Source organism: Rhodamnia argentea, chromosome 7 (assembly GCF_020921035.1).
Source record: "Rhodamnia argentea isolate NSW1041297 chromosome 7, ASM2092103v1, whole genome shotgun sequence".
NCBI lineage: Eukaryota > Viridiplantae > Streptophyta > Magnoliopsida > Myrtales > Myrtaceae > Rhodamnia > Rhodamnia argentea.
The window spans coordinates 7,870,395-7,888,579 of NC_063156.1; the positions used below are offsets into that span (position 1 = coordinate 7,870,395).

General features: G+C 43.9%; 5 protein-coding genes across 7 annotated transcripts; 1 reads left to right on the forward strand and 4 right to left on the reverse strand.

Annotated features, from left to right (window-relative positions):
* Positions 1–992: 992 nt before the first annotated feature.
* On the reverse strand, positions 993–4,006 carry LOC115752514 (cytochrome P450 714A1-like). Its single transcript, XM_030690730.2, has 5 exons — positions 3,717–4,006; positions 2,643–2,869; positions 2,244–2,494; positions 1,767–2,154; positions 993–1,522 (listed from the first exon to the last, which is right to left on the reverse strand). The coding sequence occupies exons 1-5, from the start codon at positions 3,979–3,981 to the stop codon at positions 1,097–1,099; spliced, it is 1,557 nt and encodes a 518-aa protein (XP_030546590.2). The 5' UTR covers positions 3,982–4,006; the 3' UTR covers positions 993–1,096.
* Positions 4,007–7,185: 3,179 nt separating this feature from the next.
* Positions 7,186–8,064, reverse strand: LOC115752522 (calcium-binding protein CML42-like). The gene is made up of 2 exons (XM_048283180.1): positions 7,285–8,064; positions 7,186–7,248 (listed from the first exon to the last, which is right to left on the reverse strand). The coding sequence occupies exon 1, from the start codon at positions 7,982–7,984 to the stop codon at positions 7,397–7,399; it is 588 nt and encodes a 195-aa protein (XP_048139137.1). The 5' UTR covers positions 7,985–8,064; the 3' UTR covers positions 7,186–7,248; positions 7,285–7,396.
* A 1,013-nt stretch (positions 8,065–9,077) lies between these two features.
* Positions 9,078–10,774, forward strand: LOC115752517. Of its 3 annotated transcripts, none has more exons than XM_030690735.2 (2): positions 9,078–9,422; positions 9,757–10,774. In XM_030690735.2, exon 2 carries the CDS (start codon positions 9,787–9,789, stop codon positions 10,522–10,524), a length of 738 nt encoding a protein of 245 aa, XP_030546595.1. In that variant the 5' UTR covers positions 9,078–9,422; positions 9,757–9,786; the 3' UTR covers positions 10,525–10,774. The 3 variants fall into 3 exon arrangements, with proteins under 3 accessions (XP_030546595.1, XP_030546594.1, XP_048139135.1); XM_030690734.2 differs by having other exon boundaries at positions 9,079–9,422; positions 9,760–10,774; XM_048283178.1 differs by lacking the exon at positions 9,078–9,422 and adding an exon at positions 9,466–9,686 and having other exon boundaries at positions 9,718–10,774.
* A 563-nt stretch (positions 10,775–11,337) lies between these two features.
* On the reverse strand, positions 11,338–12,514 carry LOC115752520. The gene has a single exon (XM_030690737.2). The coding sequence runs from the start codon at positions 12,167–12,169 to the stop codon at positions 11,534–11,536; it is 636 nt and encodes a 211-aa protein (XP_030546597.1). The 5' UTR covers positions 12,170–12,514; the 3' UTR covers positions 11,338–11,533.
* A 3,381-nt stretch (positions 12,515–15,895) lies between these two features.
* On the reverse strand, positions 15,896–17,421 carry LOC115752521. The gene has a single exon (XM_048283179.1). It carries the CDS (start codon positions 16,754–16,756, stop codon positions 16,136–16,138), a length of 621 nt encoding a protein of 206 aa, XP_048139136.1. The 5' UTR covers positions 16,757–17,421; the 3' UTR covers positions 15,896–16,135.
* Between the last annotated feature and the right edge of the window lie 764 nt (positions 17,422–18,185).

Here is an 18,185-nt window from a genome sequence, read left to right on the forward strand (position 1 = left end):
GACACTACTCGGAAGTAGTTTGTACCTTTGTAATGCTTGTACATGCTCTTATGCTGCTTGTTCGCATTGCTTACTATATACGTCCATGAACAGAAATGCCAAATATTAATTTCTTTTTCAGGAACTTTTCAGGGGTTAAATATCTTGCGATAAGAATCGCTAAATATTCAAAGTAAGCTATAAGTCCTCATGTCGTAAAGTGGCTCATGCACTTCTCCAGTTATGGTTAGATGGGATCCTCTACCTTCCGGGTGAATTAGACTGGATGCTAATGGGGTTTATTCAGAAATGAAGGGGATGATTGGCTTGGTGGTTTTACCGCATTCATTAGAATATGTTCGTCGACGCAAGAACTTTTGGGCTTTGTGGTTGGGACTCAACTTCACAAAATAACTTGATTTTCATAAGTTCATCATTGAGATCAACTCTAAAATCACCATTGATCTTATTAATCCAAAACTTACGATCGATAATGGTGGCCCTGCTTTGCTTAAAGTTATCGGAAGATTGATGAACTCTCACTTTGAGTTTAAAGTGCAACATGACTCTCAAGAAGAAAATGGCTCTGCTGATTAGCTTGCAAATCTTGGAATCGATGAGTGTTTGAATACTAGATTCTTTTCATTACCTCCTAGAGATGTACTTCATGTTTTAGTAGGTGATTAGATTAGGATAATAGGTTCGCCACCTTTAGTTTTCGTACTCAGCTTTAGCCCTTTTTCATACCAAAAAGAAAGAAAGAACTTTTCGTTTAATTTATTGGAAAGACATTTTCCTTCTCAAGTCTGGCTCGCGCAGCTCGGCCCAGCTCGGTCTGCTCATTGATCATGTAGCCACGATCCGTTCGATAATGTCCTGCTAAATTAGCTATTAACTTGGTTTTGACCGGGGCCGTCAAGGTACATAGAATCTAAAAGTAAAGTCAGTCAATAGCAAATTCAACTCGGTCCTAGGAACCGTGAAGTATCAGAAAATCTCTGTGAACAACAGTGCTTATACACTATTTGCATCCTCGGATTCATTATTTGGGGACATGAAACAGATCGCGGGATTCAGCCCGTTGTCTTGATGGTGAGAAATAGGAATCCATGGCCATTTAGATTTTCCTCACGACGAGTCTCATCCCGTGTTCCGGCGCCAGCACCATCCTGAAAACCGGGGAGTGTTGATATTCGGGAGACAGCAAGAACGAGAACCGCGACAGGATAAGGGCGAGGACGATCTTCATCTCCAGCATCGCGAAAGTCTGTCCCAGGCAGAGTCTGCTTCCATACCCGAACGGCACGTACGCCTGAGGATGCTTGCAAGCCTCAGACACCCCGTCCTTGAACCTCTCCGGCTTGAACTCGAGGGCGTCCGGACCCCAGTTCTCAGGGTCCCGATGCAGTGCGGGGATCGATGTCCAGAGGACAACGCCTTTGGGCACGTCAATCTCTCCCAGCTTGATCCCTGTCATGGTTTCTCTCACCAGTATGATCGCGGGGCCATAGAGGCGCAATGTCTCTTGAATCACCATGGTCAGCTGCATAACAAAATTCACCAGGAGAAATGAACCATATGGGAAGTCATGATAATGCCACGAAGAAAGACTAATCGTCGACCGTTAGGGCGACGGTGTTCAATCTTTAAGATGCAGTAATTTAACATGTGAGAAGTTTTCAAATCGGAAAGTATAGAACTGATATTCTGATTTGTGTTCCTTCAAGGTTCCCAGACTGTAGGCCAAGCCCGCGTGAGGTCCAAAAGCCGAATCATACAACACTTACAACTTTAAGCTTCCGAAGCATCTCGTAGTCTAGGGAACCACGGTGACAAAGCCGATCTCCGCAGAATTCCAAGATCTCAGAGCGGATGCGGTCCTGCCACTCGGGATGCACGGCGAGTAGCATCAAGCTCCAAGAGATGGTCGTAGCGGTTGTCTCGTGACCTGCAAAGTAGATGTTCTTGCAACTGTCAACAACGAAACTATCGCATGCTTTCTCGTTCATTGCGCCGTTGGCATCAGCACTCTCAAGGATCATTTGCAACAGGTCCTTCTCAGGCTTTAGAGCCTTCTGATTTTCTTCCTGGCGAGCTCTAACCCTCTTCAGTATCAGCAAGTCGACCTCTTCCCTTATCCGCAATAAGTCTTTGTTCGCCTTGGAAGGAAGAAATCTAGAGAATGCCATGAAAGGGAGTATCCATTGCCAATATAATTAATCTGTTTAGTACACGGAGACCGGACATCAAGAGAAACTACATACCTAAGATTGTGGAATCCAAACAATCGATCGGGCCTTGCTAAGGCGTGCTGAAGAGTCCTCAGTTTGGCGAAGATCTGCCTACCTTCCGCGTAAGAACTGCTGAAACATGCCCTTGCGATGACATTGGCGGACAGACTATTCACGTCTTCAGTTATATAGATGTCGGCCGCTGTTTCCTCGCTCTGTAAAATCATACCTTCCCATTTCTCGATCATTGCCATGGTCGAGTCAACCATCAAATCCATCATGCCCTGCATACAAACTATCTCCTGTTTCACGTTGCAGCGGTAAACACTTTTTTCTCTATAGGATCGCCATACAGCATGGTTGAACATTGAAGTACCTCATTACTGAATCCCCGTTTATACCAACCGAACAGATCGAGTTCTATCTTATTACCTTAACTTTGTCGAGGAAGAATTGTGGAGCAATTAGTTTTCTCTGAGAAGCCCAATTTTGTCCGGTGGCCCTCATAATGCCCTTGCCGAATAAAGGATTCGGCGTCTTTACTAGGGTTGACGGCTTATCCAAATCCAAAGGCCTTTGTAAGTTCAAAAACTTCACTAAATCCGGCCTATTCACGCACAAGTTCACCTGCTGCCTCGTCGAGTACATATACAGCGAGCCTGCATAGAAAAACCAGTACGTAAGTCCGGGATGGAACAGGCTATTACATGAATGGTATGTGAAAATTCCCCAGCCAACCAATATGGCCATCTATATTATCAAGATCACAAGAGTTTCATGATATTCAGTGATCATTAAAAGAACTAAGGACCTTCAAAGTGATCTGTTGATACTTGTGCTACAGAGCGGCGACTTCGTTTGACATCGTTTTAAGGCTAAAGCTAATGGTCAAGGGTTGGAACAACAGGACGTTGTAGCTTCGAAACAAGGGAGCGGTAAACATAATCGACATGGCAACAAATTCAGGGATGACATCCTCTTGTCTGATATCCACGTTGAATCATGCCAGATCGTGATCAAACCTATCTATACCTCGAGCTTCAAGATGAAATAACCAAGCCATTTTAAGTTGTATGGCTCTCTAGATCACTTATCTTGGTATGGTCGATATTCAACCGGGTGATTGCTACACGGAGCGATACTAAGTTTATTGTCGCTGTGGCAGTGCTTCGACTGGTGAGCATGCCGAGGTAGATGCAGATGTCGATTTGAGGACAACGCAACTCGTGATCGCATGAATAATCGGGTCTCATCAGTCCAGCCGATTCGTTTTGGACAGGAGCCATCTCATCTCACAGACTTGCAGTAACATCCAAGAAGCTACAACAGCGCAGGAAATAACAATGGCCCGTGACTTACCGACTCAACATGTGCTCGCTCCTCCTAAAACAAAGTAACAGCATGCATTGGTTCCCGACTCCCCCCAACCAAAAAAAAAAAAAAAACAGTATGCATTGGTTCTCCCCTAGAAGTAGAAGAAGAAGAAGAAGAATGAAGAGGCATTACCATAGCGGAGAGCCCAGTGGTGGAGATACGGGAAGATGGAGCGAGCCCAGCCGTGAGAGACTTGGCCTCGAGGGAGCGGTTCGGGCTTGCATCGGGTGGCGATGCTTCTCATCTCGGCGATGCTGCCTTGATAAAAGCGCGGCGGCGGTCCCGTTATGCCTTGCTCTGAGAGCTTTCTTCTCAGCTTTCTGGGATTCAGCCATAGAATGTTGCCCGCATGAAGCACCAAACTGCATACAATTATCACTCCGAAGGACCAACACATCTCCACCAGGAAGACGACTCCACCCATTCTCTCTCCCTCTCTCTCTCTCCCCAGCTGAGAGCGTTCTGCCTTTTCACGGATCATTTGTTTTATGGAAGCGAGCAGAATGCATATAAAATCACTATTTTTTTTAATTTTTCAAAACTCCATTTGTTTCATAAAAAAATATAAAGATGAACGAAAAAAAAAATCATCGTTCTTTAGGCATATATTATTATCGATACTAAATTTTTTTCATTGGCTAATTATTTCAAACGATATGAGAGATCATTTTTAAGAAAAAAAGGTTTTTCAAATTGTTTTTTTTTTTCAAAATAACATTTCATTCACTTTCTCGAAATACATAAGAAAAATATCGTAATTCAACTACAAACAAAAACAAATCCCAGACAACTTCATAAACAAAACAAACTCCAAAAAACAAGATGAATAATCAGAATAAGTATATGAGTCACACATTCAAATGGTTCATTATTCACTAAATAAACGGAGCCTAAAAAAACAAGCGATAAAGTATTGGTTTGAGCAAGAAAGCTTGCTTCTCTTTATAAGAGTAAAATTCCGAACGAACCAGGCTGTGAACGATGTCCAAGAACGCACCCTTAAAATCGCCCCGAGAGGCGGACTGATGGGGGCGTGCGGAAATTGACATGCCCGGAGGAGCGGATCGATCGAGATGCGCGAGAGCCGACGTGGCCACAACCCCGAGCATAAAAAAACCAAAAAGAAAAAGATCTTGCCAACGAATTAACGAACATTTTCTTTCTGTATTTTCCTGGCGTGGTGATTAGGCAGGAAAGGACCTCGTAATTTTTCAAGCGCAATCATGTCGTCCGCTAATTGTATTATATATGACGTAATCGGAGTGCCCTTGTACTTTAGCCATCGGACAAGGCAAAACGCGAATCGCCTGGCGAAATATAAAGTAATGATACAACAAACAAATCTTGTCGGGATCGGGTCGCGTGCAAATTTGGAATCTCCTCGTTGAAAATTTTGTATTTCCCAGAAATCGACCGCGCCGACCGAATCCTTCAGCTCGATAGCGGACAACACCGGAAACATTATCAAGTACTCTAAAATTCTCAAGATTCTGTTTTTTTTTTTCCCCTTAAAAGCCGAAGTTGACGGTCCAATTATTGGCGAAGATAAGAAAAACTATTGATAAAAAAAAAGATTAATATCACGAAAAATCTTAAAATAATACATTAGTAATAAATTAATCCCAAACTGATTTTTTGACCACGAAAAATCTCAAACTAATACATATGTGATAAATTTATCCTCCAAACTATTTTTTTTACCTTGAAAAACTCCAAACTAGTACACATGTGATAAATTTACCCAAAACTATTTTTTTGACCATCAAAAATCATAAATTGGTACACTTGTGAAAAATTTGCTATAAAATAACTTTTATCTATATTGATGAGCAACCCATTACCTTTATTAACTCTTTGTTTTTTTAGAGATTATTGACCTAAATTAACGCTGCTCGCCATCTTACTCACCAACTTTAGTCCCGTTTAATTATCAACCGGAACAATGCTTTGTTATTGTAAACAAGTATTGTGCCCACCAGTGTTTGATAATTTTAATTTACAAAAACCTATTGTTTATAAAGTTGTGTTTGCATTTCTTATCAACATTTTGACTTTACCAACCGTTTTAGAATCACCAGTCTTAATTAGAGTGATTCATTGACTTTTATCCTCTAATTAAGGTACTAACTGATTTATTGTTGTCAACTTTTTTTTTTTTTTGAGTTACTTAGCGACCTCATTTCTTTTAAACAATCGAATTTTCTTATTTGTTACCAATTTTTGTCTACCCTTCTTAATCGCGCCTTAAATTCACCGACTCCTGCATGAGATTACTAACTTTAATTTGGGCGATCCATCAAACAAAACATCATTTATCAGGTAACACAAGCAATCTTAATAGAAATGAGAAGGAAAATGAAATCTCCAATCCCAATTGCAGAAACCCAAGCATGGTCAAAGGTTGCCCTTATAGGAATCTCCAACCCTAGGTTTTACTAAAGGACTGGGCTTGGCCGATTCGCTTAGCCTAAGGAGCGACGAGAGTGATGGGTTTCGCGTCTGGTCCTCGGATTCATCAAATTTCGTGGAGAAATCAACGGACACGGGTGGGTCTTCTGTTGCCTCGAGCACCAACTTATTGACCGAAAAACACCCCACGTTTAAAACAACCCCCATGTAAAACAACCATAAAGAAAAAATCCCAAACTTTGCTACTATCACACATTCCCTCTAGGTCCCTGTCAATGAGCACCCTTAAAAATCGGCCTATATGTATGTTGGCAAACGATATTGACATGGCCCGCACGTGGTTTAAGTGAAATAAAAACGACAATGTTTTGACTGAAAAATCATTTGATGGAATCTTAACAGAGGTAAGATGTGTTATATAGGTACAAGTTTGGGATTTTTGTGCCACACAAAAAGTTTAGGATAAATATGTAAGAGAGAGCACAGTTTGAGTTTTTGATGTCACACAAAAATTGTTCAAGGTCCATGTGCCGCATTGAGCATAGTTCGGTATTTTTGGTGGCTTTTCAAAAAGAAAAAAATCACAAACTTTCGCTTGAGAGATGGAAACATCCCCCGGTTGTTGTTTTTTTTCCCCACCTAGAATGCTTATGTGGCATCTGCCGTGGCTCACGGAACTAATCGAGATTGGTGCCTAAACAAAACGACCTTCGCTTATTTCCGCAATTGCTTTTTCGAACCATGAAGAGAGGTAATATTCTCGATGGCATTTGATTTTTTTTTTCCGAATAGAAGTCGTGTAACTTCTAGACTATGATCGAACTACAGTGTATCAAAATTCGCAAAACTAATATTACCCAAAAAAAAAAAAGACATGATGAGATTTACCATCTATTTTCAAAATTTAGCTATTTCCGCTCCCGCCCACTTTCTTCACCGTCCGCTGTCGTTGATGAAAACGACCGCCACGACCGCCAGCGCCTTCCTTCGGAATCATTCAATGCGCCATTAATTTTTCCACGGCTCGGCTTTGAATGCACCGCCCAACTCAGTCAAAAAAGCCGTTCGGTCAACGATTTTTTTTCCTGCGTTGCGTACTCTACGGATCTTCTACTCGTCGAAAGCAGACATTTCTGCTCAGCGCACGAATCTTCTCGTGCAGAACTAATTGTAATTACAGATCGAACGACGAGGAAGAGAATTCAGCGGGGTAACGATGGAAAGATCGAGCGATCGAACATCGGGATTCGCGAAGGATCAGACGTACCTGTCTGGTTCAGTACCATTGAAGATCAAACATTGTCACATTTGAACGATTATTACATGCGAATGCATTTATTGGAACGGGAAGAAGACAGATCGCAGTTCGTCTATGATTCCTGATCGAGATTTCTAAGTACAACTCAGGAGCTGTTGACCAGGACGCTCCGCATCATGTCCTTGAACTCGAAGAAGTCGACGCGCCCGTCGTGGTTCCGGTCGACGGAGGTGATCATCCGCTCGACCCTCCCTATCTCCTCCCCCTCCGGCAGCCCCAGCTTCGCGAGCACCGCCTTCAGCTCCCGCGCGCAGATGTACCCGTCGCCGTCCTCGTCGAACACCTTGAACGCCTCGCTCAGATCCGCCTCCTCCCGCAACGCCGGCGCGTCGTCGGCGTCTCCTCCTCCGCCGAAGAAGGCCTCGTCGACGGACTGGTGCAGGGCGACGAAGTCATCGAACCTGAGGCCGTCGCTGCCCGGCTTGATATGGGACCGGAGGATGGAATCGAGGTCGGAGAGGTCGGCGTCGAGGCCGAGGAGGGCGAGGGCCTGGGAGAGCTCCTCGGGGGTGATGATGCCGTCGCCGTTCTTGTCGAAGAGGTCGAAGGTGCGGCGGAGGCGGAGGGAGTTGAGGCTCGGGGAGTGGAGGCGGAAGGAGACGGACTTGGCGCCGAGCGCGCGGCGGCAGGAGGACGAGGAGCCGTTGGCCTGTGTCGCTGGAGCAACCTCCATGATCGGAGCACAGTTTTCTTCAGAGGAGAATGATGGGCATTGGACGATGGATTGGATTGGATGGGGCCTGGGGGTCTCTGTGCATAACCGCGACTTTTATGGGCATGTGCGGGACGACACGCGTTTGACCCTTCTCTCCCTTAATTTCCTCGAAACACAATCAACTCGTTTTTGGGTATCTTCACCGTCGTTTCTCCCCCGCTTTGTTCGATTTGGATGTTGATCATAGGATCCGGTCGTAGATGGGGGTGGGACCCACGTGGACCCGACCCGATCTAAACACGTACATGAATTATGGGCTCATGAATCTGTTCCACCGCTGACGTCTAGCATTCATCGCAATAAGAGAGTGAATAGTTTTCAGGTATCTAGAGTTCGAGATACTAGAAGAGCTATTTTGATGTTGGCATGCTTCTGGTCGAGATTAGAAGCTTCGAATTCTCTTTTGAGTTTTGACCCAATCAAAGCTCACTCCATTTGACCATCCGCACCTTCTAGACTTCCGTCCATTCGTGACGTTATCCGTACCAAGCTCTGAAGGCCTTCGTCCAAGCGTATCCAAAAGATCTCCAATATGGCGCCGTGGCCATGATCGAAGTCTAATTAGATACATCAAAATGGGTTATAAATTATTTTGTTAATTTATATACGGTGAATTGAGTTATTAGTTGGCTTAGTTAAATAAATAGGCTTAAAAATAATATAAATATTAAGTGAGTCGTAATGAAATTTAAAATTTACTTAGACGCATCCCGCATCTATGACTCTCTCTTCATTATCTCTCGTTTGCTAGATTTATACTCTCATCTTATTTTGGGTATAAATCTTTTTAAATTACATAAAATATAAAATTGATTTCGATATATGAATTCAATTGATCTATTTTGATTGGATCGAGTCATTTATGATCCGCTTAAAGACGGGTCCATGTGACTGGTCTAAGTCGAATATCTATCATGCTCGAGTGAATTTTGGGTTTTAACACGTGCGGTTTTCGGTCCGAATAAGCAAAATGGTCGGCATCGGCAACGCAATCCCATTATCCGACATTAAAGAACCCAAAAGAAAACGCGATTTTCTGAATTTCTCCGAACTCGGCACACAAACCAAAAAAACACGTCGAAGATGTTGGGGGATGCGAAATCTACGGAAGAGGTGGAGGGGTCATCGTCACCGTGAATCGATCCGCAAGAAATTCGAATCCGACGGATTAGACGCGAGCTACCAGGAGAGAAAGCACGCCGTGTCCGTTTTCTCTTCCTACCGAAACGACGAGGAACAGCCCTTCGAGTTCTCGACCTCTCTTTTAACTTAGCTGGCCATTGGGGACTCGATCCGGGTTCGCGCTCGCTCTCCACTACTTCGGAAACTCCCACAAGAAACTAAGAAGACGATCCCCCAAAGCCCTCTCGGTCTCGGTCGAGTTCCTGAGAACGAGGTATGTCTTCCTTAGTTGTCCCTCCTTAGGAGGTTGCTTCTCGTCTTCTCTTGGTTTTGTTTTGGGTTCATGAAGCTACCCAGTTCCGAAATTTCCCCCTCTTGCGCTCGCGCCGTTGGATTTTTCACGTTGTGGGTTGATGATTTCTTTCGAAAACTGTGTTTCTGCGTTTTTTAATTTGGTGGGTATCTCTGTTGCAATTTTGTTGTTTAACGTGGGAAGAAAAGAACTAGGTTTTCATCTCGACAGAAGCAATTCATGAGTTTCTGTGTATTAGTTTCCAGAACAGGAGCATTTTGATGCTGACCTAATGCGACTCTTTTTGTGCGTTTAGCAGCGATTGTGTACTTCGTTCTAGGTTTATATGGGTTCTGGAGGAACTGCGGATTTAACCGGGGACTGTGAAGACTTCATATGTGCAGAGTCTGTGAAAAAGTCGCATCTTTTAAGAGTTATCGATGCTAATCAGCAGGTCTCGGAGCAAATTGCTATGATTGGCAAGGAAGATCGAGATAATCTTGGGCCGAATACTCCTGATACTGACAGAGAGGATGGGGAAGTTTTTGTGAGAACCAAATGCCCACCCGCTCTGCCAGAGATGATGTTGGGAGTAGATGTCCTTGATTCTTCCCGGGAAAAAGATGATCAAGCGCTTGCTCATGTCCATCAGACCAGTAGCCCTCACACGCCTAAAGACAGCATTTTTGACCCGTTTGCGCCTGGTCCAGAAGATTTGTTGCTGGCACCCCGATGCGATAAGCGCCTCGATGAATGGAGAAGCAGTGTTGCGCGCCGCCTCAAATTCGGTGGCTTCGCGAGTAGCTTGGAAGATCGAACTCACATGAACTGTTCGAGCGCTCCATCCGACGAAGAGATTGTTGATTCGGTGTATGATATTATTTGGGAAGTTGTCATCGTGAATCGGATGGAAGAAGTTTCCGCTAGCATTTCGGGCGCAGGCTGGGATTTCGCTAGATGCAATACTCCTCATTCGGAGCTCCTATTGAATGGCATTGCTGAGACCTGCCCCGACGCTCCCATGAAGTCTTCGATGGGGTCTAGGAATATCAGTTTGGACACATGCAAAAAGCTTCTGTTTTGATCACCATCCAGCTCGCGCTGCAGGCTGTACTTAACAGCGGTACTAACTTCATTAAGTAAATGTGCTCGTTTTGAAACTCTGATCGTTAGCATTTTAGTAGCCTTTTGTTCTAGGAATATATCTTAAGCAAATAACAAGTCTGTCTTACGCTTTGCCCACCATGCTTATGCTGCTTACGTTGTACAGTCAACTCGTGTTCTTGGCATTGCATTCTGGCAAAACTTGCTTATTTCATTGAAGTACATTGTGGTGTGATCTTTCTTCGGCAACCATCATTCTAAGGATCCATTCTGAAAAAAAAGTGCCCATCGTCGCGGATCGCCGGAGTGGGAATTGATATCATACCCATCTTTACCAGCCTGTAATGTCGTCATATTGTTACGTAATTGGGTATCGAACTTTCTGCGTGGAGATCGATTTGGAAAAGTGTCTTGTTTGGTTAAGCCAAAATGTGCGACTTTGCAGAAGTAACAGTTCCCGTTGCTGAATTTATGATGAACAAAGGCGTGTGCCTTTGGACTCTCTGTTGAAAGCCCTCTCTGTTTCTTATGTCAAGAGCAATGACTAGTTCTAACAGGCGCGGTTCTGCTTCAGGAAGCAGTTCGAATGTGGGACAGAGCTAACGTGCTATTCCTAATTTTCAGACTTTCAAAACTAACGATACGACGTATGAAACCAAACACACGAGATATGAAACCGAACACGCGAGAAAGGACGCGTACGAGTCATTCTGGTCTATGTATGATGCCGTGGACAAAATCAATCGTGCCAAATCAATCATGTATGTACGATTCATGATAAGTTGAGGGATTGTTTATATCTTAGGGAATCACAGTAAGTGGTTACATTAATTTTGAATACGATGGTCTTTAGTGCCTCACTTTGAAAGTGTGTTACTGAGGGAAGAGAATATCTGCAGGGTGTAGTTTAATTAAGCATGACAGAGATCATCCGTGACTAATGAACCTCTTGTCCCAGGCATCAGACAAAAACTCCTGTTCTAACAAAGTCAAAACTCGGTCTCGTACTCGCACTCCTGGCTCTGAATCCTCATCGCCGGCACCCGGATCGCGTACCGGCACTCCGACGTCACCACCGTGTGCCTCTTCCACACCTTCCACAGCCTCACCCTCCCCGGAATCCTTGTCCTGCTCTCGACCACAAGCTCCCCACCCAAGACATCCCTCACCAGCAGCACCATGTCCTCTGCCACCACTCTGTCCACCTCCAGCATCATCCTGCCCGGCATCTCTTCCGACTTCCTCGCGGGGATCTCCCCTGGAAGCACGTCCGCCTCACCGACTTTTCTTCCTCGGTACAAGACGATGCTCTTGCCGGGCCCATGCCTGAAGCCGAAGTGGTTGGGGTTGTGGACGAGGAGGATGAGCTTGAGGGTGACGTTGAGCTCGACCTTGAGGACAGGAATCAAGGCGACTCTGGGGGAGATGCCGCTGAGGGTGGCGGAGACGACGCGGGTCGTGAGGTCTCTCGGCTTGAGGAGGGTGAGGGAGAGTACGAGAGCGATGGCGGAGAGGAGGAAGAGGAGTAGGAGAGGCGCCGCGAGGAGGAATACGAGGCAACGCCGTCCTCTAATGGAGACTTGGCCTTTGGCGGCGAGCGCTTGGTCGTCCTCTTCAGTGTTCATGGCTCATTCATGGGCGTTCGTCGCTCGCGAGAGAGAGAGAGAGAGGAAATGACGACAGAAAAACAACCTGAGGCAGAGAGATGACGGGGATATGAAGAAAAGGACCAAGGGACGCTGCACGACGCATACGCATGAAGAGAGGTTTTTATGGAGCGGTGGCAGGTTGGAACGTTTAATGCACTGGATCACCTACCAACTGTTACATGGAATGTCGTATTGTATGTACGAGAACATGTTTCAGGGGACACAACATATCCACACGACAATGCGCTTGCTTGTCGATGGCCGTGGGCTATGATGAAGTAGGCGACAGCAAAGAGATGGACATTGCCATGGCCTCGTGCCACGGATCGCTTGTATTTTGCGTTTCCACATCCGTGTGGCCTTAGGAAAACTTTTCCGGATCAACCTATTCTCTCTCTCTCTCTCTCTCCCACACAGAGGCGATACAAAGGTCATACAAGGAGAGAGAGGATATGGAAAAGAAGCATGAATTTGTATCATGAATTGCGTGTGTTACAAATGAAGGGATGACCCTTTTATATATACAAGTGAGAGACCCTTTGTCTTCCTAGTCCTTGTCTTTTCCCCCTTTGTCCTACATGCCTTGTCTTGCATGTTTGGATTCCCTTGTTTTGTCTTATAGAAGTTATCACATCCCTTGTGAGACCATTCTCCTCTCTTATTTTATAGAATCCTCTAGATAGGATCTGATCATTTACTTGACCCACCCTTAGGACGATCTTGGAGTGATCCAGAACACTAGGGTTCGTGCTTGGTCACACGCCCAGCCGCCTCGGATCATGTTTGGTGTATTGGGTCATTCGCGGGCCACTATGCCCGGTTCACAACCTGATCCATGGCCACTATGGTACTCGCATGTATGATCTGGGAAGCCTAATTTGATGTTTACAAGAGGTAGATGTTTCATCACCCCGTAATGAGTAAAAATTTCGTTAAGCAGGCGGTGGATCTCATGATTATCCTTCTTACAATTTGACATTCAAATACGGCCTCCTAGATATCCCCCAAAGCACTCTGTGATTTAAGTAAGTGTTTCAGCTTGACCAAAGTCAGTCGATCAATCAAGAGCGATTAATCAAGGAGGTCATGGGCCTGTCTGCAAACAAAGAAGACTTAACACTAGGCGGAACAGACTTCGATCCTCACTTATGATGCCTAAACACAAAATTTCCAGTAGAATTAAGACGGAGGACGATTCGGAGCCTTTCTCCCCGCACTGCAATGTCTTCGTCAGAATCCGCACGTCCCATGTGTAACAGACTTTGGACTCAAATCACATGAAAAATTTCTACCATGATCAGCACGCACATTCACTCTCTCATTCTTAGGCTTGCCAATGAAGGCTTGATAAGCAGTAGCCACCCGGCAAGTTCTGCTGTCTAACTTGATTTCCAGAGAGTTTCAGATGATCATCAACGAATGTCACTAATCATTTGAAACAAGCAACTTCAGAGCTTATCTTTGGTCATGCGCCCCATATTTTTGCTTTATGGTGCTTATGCCGGTTTTGGCTTACGTTTATAGTGAGACAGGACAGGCGAGACATAGCAGGACCAGGCAACTGAATTATCCTAAAAGCCGTCTTGGCGAGTATTCAGGGAAAAGAAAAATCATCCTAAAAGCTGCCTCTAAATATGCAGCATTCACACTTACTTTCTCCTAATAAGGAGAACTACAATCATCATCTACTAAAAATAGCCCTCAGCTTTCAGAATTACTTGCTACGAAGGCAGACAGATGCCCGAATTTGCTAGAGAAACTAAGCAAAAGCCCACAACACAGTTATAAGCAGACTATGGGACATATAGAAGCTGCGTACAAACCATCTGTATGTGCTTTGATCTTGTCAAATTTCATTGACGCATTGTTGTTCTCTTTACCACTTGTATGATTCACTACGGACTCAAATTCTACAGGAGTTTGACATGCACAATAACTTCAGATTTACTTGAGACGTTCTTTTAGGGGAAGTAGTACTCCATTAAGACTTGGAAACCATTTTTCATGCACATTTTGAATGGCGTTAAAGTTTACTACTGCAACACACTCTTCAGTAACTAGCTAAGTGCAGGTCGCCTTTACATGGACAAGTAAAATTTCACCGGGCATTCTATAGAGCCAACAACAAGTCAAACATGCAAAGCCACTCGCCCGATAGGACTCTAGATCGAGCAAAATGTAAAAACAGGGACCAACTGAAAAACAAAATGGTAATGACCAACACAAAATACTCGTTCTTCTTCTACATCAGCTACTGGTTCAGAGAAAAAATTCTACCTCCTCCAAGCTTGCAGGAGGTTCTTCCTTCTTATCAGGCAGGCAATGTGCTAGCTTGCAATACTTTGCAGCAAGGACAGATCGTGAATACTAACAGATACCAACCAAGATGACTGAGGAGTGGCATCTAGATTCTAAGTTCCATAACTCAACGAATGCAAAGGAATATTGCGCCAACTACTCCGATTAAAAACAAGCTGTGAAAAATGGAGTGCCTAAATTTCATCAAATCCCACCACAGCGCTGTCGATTCACAAAGATGAAGTCAAAACAATGAAGAGCTATTTTGTTAGAAAATCTCAGCATAAGAGGCGCTTATTAAAGTGGGATGTTCAAATACAACAATCAAGTTCAGGGTTAAAAGAGATGCTTATTGATGTGGGATGCCAACTGTAACAATGCCACGCTTTGGCAAGTGACAATAAGCTATACTTGTTTTATTGGTTTTAGGAATAAAACAAGCAAGATACATAAGAATAGAGCTTGTGTTTGTGAGGCATCAATTCCATTCAGAAACTGGTGACAGCAATCATTGGATTAACTAAAAAGTATCATGATTTCACAACACCTTTGACCAACAAAACAAACATTTAAAGTCAAACACTTGAATATATATATATTTGCATGGTCTAGCTGCACAGAGCTGCAAGTTTCAATCTAGGACATGTTTATAGATTGTCACCCCGGTCTCATCCCTATGCATGCTAAAAATAATTTAGTTTCACCTGGTTACCTGTTAATTTCAATCTCCTCACCCATTGAGAACCTTCATATTTATTTCTTCTTCGCCTCAAAGAACACTCATACACTTTGGCACTTACCATTTTCCGCTATTACAACAACTTGGACATAACCGATCAATAAAAGAATGATTTACGTCACATGAACTGACATTTTGAAGATGCACAAACACGAGATGTGAACTCTTTATAAATTCCGTGACATCAGAAGTTAAATTTTCGTTTCAGTCCAAGATATGAAAAAGCGAAACTTGGTCACACATCAAATGACTTTCTTTTATCATTCATTAATGAGACAACATATAAAGTATATCAGCAATTCCGGGACACAACACAAAAACATGCCCTTCCATGCTAATTGATGATAACTGCCAATACTCAATTGAAGTTATCTCCAGGCAGAACAATAGGACATAGCAGCTCACGCAAAGTTGCCTTTGGTAACGTATATAAAACAATTCGATGCAATCGTCTTGAGTTCCAAAATTCCTTTCTTTAACTGCTAAGCAGTGAGAACATAATTTGAGAAGTAGTCCTGCTGAAGCACTTAAAGGAGAAAGTACATCCAGTATATCGTTTGTCCTACATAACCGTCCATATAAGCCAAAAAAAGTGCAATGCAAATGGAATTGCGTGTCTGCATTCAAGCATGTCTGATAAATCTATCAACTTTTGTCATTGAAGATAATGCCAAAACAACATGTATGACATTGATACACTCGGAGGCAAGTGAGACATGGATTCCAAAACAACAACTAATTCCAATCTAGAATCTGCACAAAATCTCTATACCATTCTCAACTATGAACTCATAACTTATTTATCCCAACAAATATCCACCCGAAAAGAGTGTAAAGAGGCCGAAGAAACAGTGACCCGTGTGCACCATAAAATCCTAGAAGCAGCCAACATAGACATCAATCAACTACAGCTGGGTCTTATACCTACAATGTTGATCCCCCACAGTTCTATTGGACACAAACACACTCAAATCGCAGGAAGTCGTGGAAACCACATGGACCTTAAACAATCCCATGATCGTCACCTTACCAGACATCTTCGTGTACGTGTTGAGCGTCAAGACCCCGGACAAGAAGTCCGTGTACGCCTGCGAGTTCGACAGCAACCGGTTCGCCAGCACGGTGAGCGACACGTTCATCTGCTTCGTCCGGTCGGCCGATATCTCGCCCGCGGGGATAGGGACCTCCCCGACGAGCTCCCCCCTGTAGTTCAACAGAGCGGTGCTGTTCTTGTACTTGAAGCCGACCTTGTTGGGGTTCTTGATGGAGAGGTCGACGTCTAGGGTAACGTTCAGGTTAAGCCCGAGGGGGGCGACGCTCAGCGACACCTGCAGGTTCTTGAGCTTTACAGAGTTCACGGTGGTCACGGGGTGCTTCGCCTTGAACACGGTGAAGGCCAGGATCACGATCAGCACCACAATGAGGACGAGGATCGCCACCAGCGAAATGCAGATGTTCCTGCATCTGTGGCTTCGTTCGGGCGGTGGCCGCGACTTCGCGGGCTTCGGTCCAGATTCGACGTCCATGGGCGAGCTTCAAAATGAATCAATGACCCCAGAAGAGAATCAAAACTGGTGTACTAAAGCGAGACAGATAAAGGGTTTCTAGAGAAGGGAGGTGGAATTAGGCAGAGGCTAAAACAGTTGGAAGTTAGACAGAGGGAGATAGAGAGCGCTTTAAATGCGAAGCGTGTTCGGGGGTCAAAGACCCAGGAAAAGAGAGCTCAGAGAAATTTTTGGGTTACTCATCTCTCTCAGGAAAGGGAGTCAAGAAGCGAAATTGGTGAGCAGCAGCTCGAGCACGGTCAATTTGAGTGCGACCCTCTTCCCTTTTACACTTTACTTTTATGGTGGGAGAGTGCCGAATGCGATGACACCACGTAAGAGGATAGGAGGTGGCGTCTAGATACTTTTTCTCTCTCCCAATCAATCACCGATATTTTTCTTTTTCCCGAGAAAATGACGCCGACGGAAAAGGAGGAGGAGAAGGAAGCGAAGTGCAAGCGCAGAGAGAGGGGGAACTCAGGGAAGAGAGATGGAGAGGAAGACGCCATTAAATAGGGCGTGTAGTTGGGAAGTCCAAATCGAAATCCATGGACGCGCCATGTGAGAGAGACAGAGAGAGTTGGACTTGATCGCCGACTCCCACGGAGGAAATAAACAGAGAGAAGGGGCATGGCGTTATGCACATGTCGGAAGGAAGAGCAGTCGAATAGGGCGCGCATGATAACACTTCTGTTTCAGAAATGCTTCTGGAACGGAAATCCGTTTGACAACGCAACTTCGAAAGCAGAAATTCGTTTGATTCGTAACTTTAAATTTCGACTTCTGAAATAACTTTTTATTTCTGAAGTGATTTTTGCAGCACTTTTGAAAAGTTAAAAAAACTTACTTCTCACCATCATAAGCTATTTTTTTCTTTTTCATTCCTCCCTCTTCATATTTTCTTCTGTTTACGGGGGCTATCTCTCTCTTCACTTGCTGTGTACTCACTCCTGAGAGGTGCGGGCCACGTTGACCAAGTCTGAAAAATATTTTAATAATAAAAATTATTTAATAAAAAGGAAAATTCGAAAAAATCATTAAAAAGTATATAAAAAATCCATAAAAAATTCCAAAAGTAACGAAAAATTCAGAAAAAATTTGTGAGCTCTTAAAAAATTCATAATAAAATAAAAAATCATTAAAAATCATTAAAATTTTGAAACTTTTGAAAATTTAAAAAAAAATCCAAAAAAAAATAGGAAATGGCCACAATCAACTGGCCAAGACCTATTTTGGATTTTTTGACCCCCGATCTTTTCGAATTGACGATTTTTTCATTCTTGGCAAATTATCTCCAATTTCTCTCAAATCACCCATGAACTCTAATCACACATTCTCTAAGCCCTTCAAGCTATATTAGGGAAGCCTTGATTTGTATTGATGTGCTTTATCTGTGCACTTGATTGCACAT

What these genes read in the sequence shown, in the direction of transcription:
- LOC115752514 (XM_030690730.2), bottom strand. Translation starts at nt 3,981, where the DNA reads ATGTGTTGGTCCTTCGGAGTGATAATTGTATGCAGTTTGGTGCTTCAT. An exon ending in TCTTCCTCGACAAAGTTAAG is followed by an intron (nt 2,495 to 2,642) that starts GTAATAAGATAG and finishes GTTTGTATGCAG; the next exon opens with GGCATGATGGATTTGATGGT. An exon ending in TTTGGATTCCACAATCTTAG is followed by an intron (nt 2,155 to 2,243) that starts GTATGTAGTTTC and finishes GGCATTCTCTAG; the next exon opens with ATTTCTTCCTTCCAAGGCGA.
- LOC115752522 (XM_048283180.1), bottom strand. Translation starts at nt 7,984, where the DNA reads ATGGAGGTTGCTCCAGCGACACAGGCCAACGGCTCCTCGTCCTCCTGC.
- LOC115752517 (XM_030690735.2), top strand. Translation starts at nt 9,787, where the DNA reads ATGGGTTCTGGAGGAACTGCGGATTTAACCGGGGACTGTGAAGACTTC.
- LOC115752520 (XM_030690737.2), bottom strand. Translation starts at nt 12,169, where the DNA reads ATGAACACTGAAGAGGACGACCAAGCGCTCGCCGCCAAAGGCCAAGTC.
- LOC115752521 (XM_048283179.1), bottom strand. Translation starts at nt 16,756, where the DNA reads ATGGACGTCGAATCTGGACCGAAGCCCGCGAAGTCGCGGCCACCGCCC.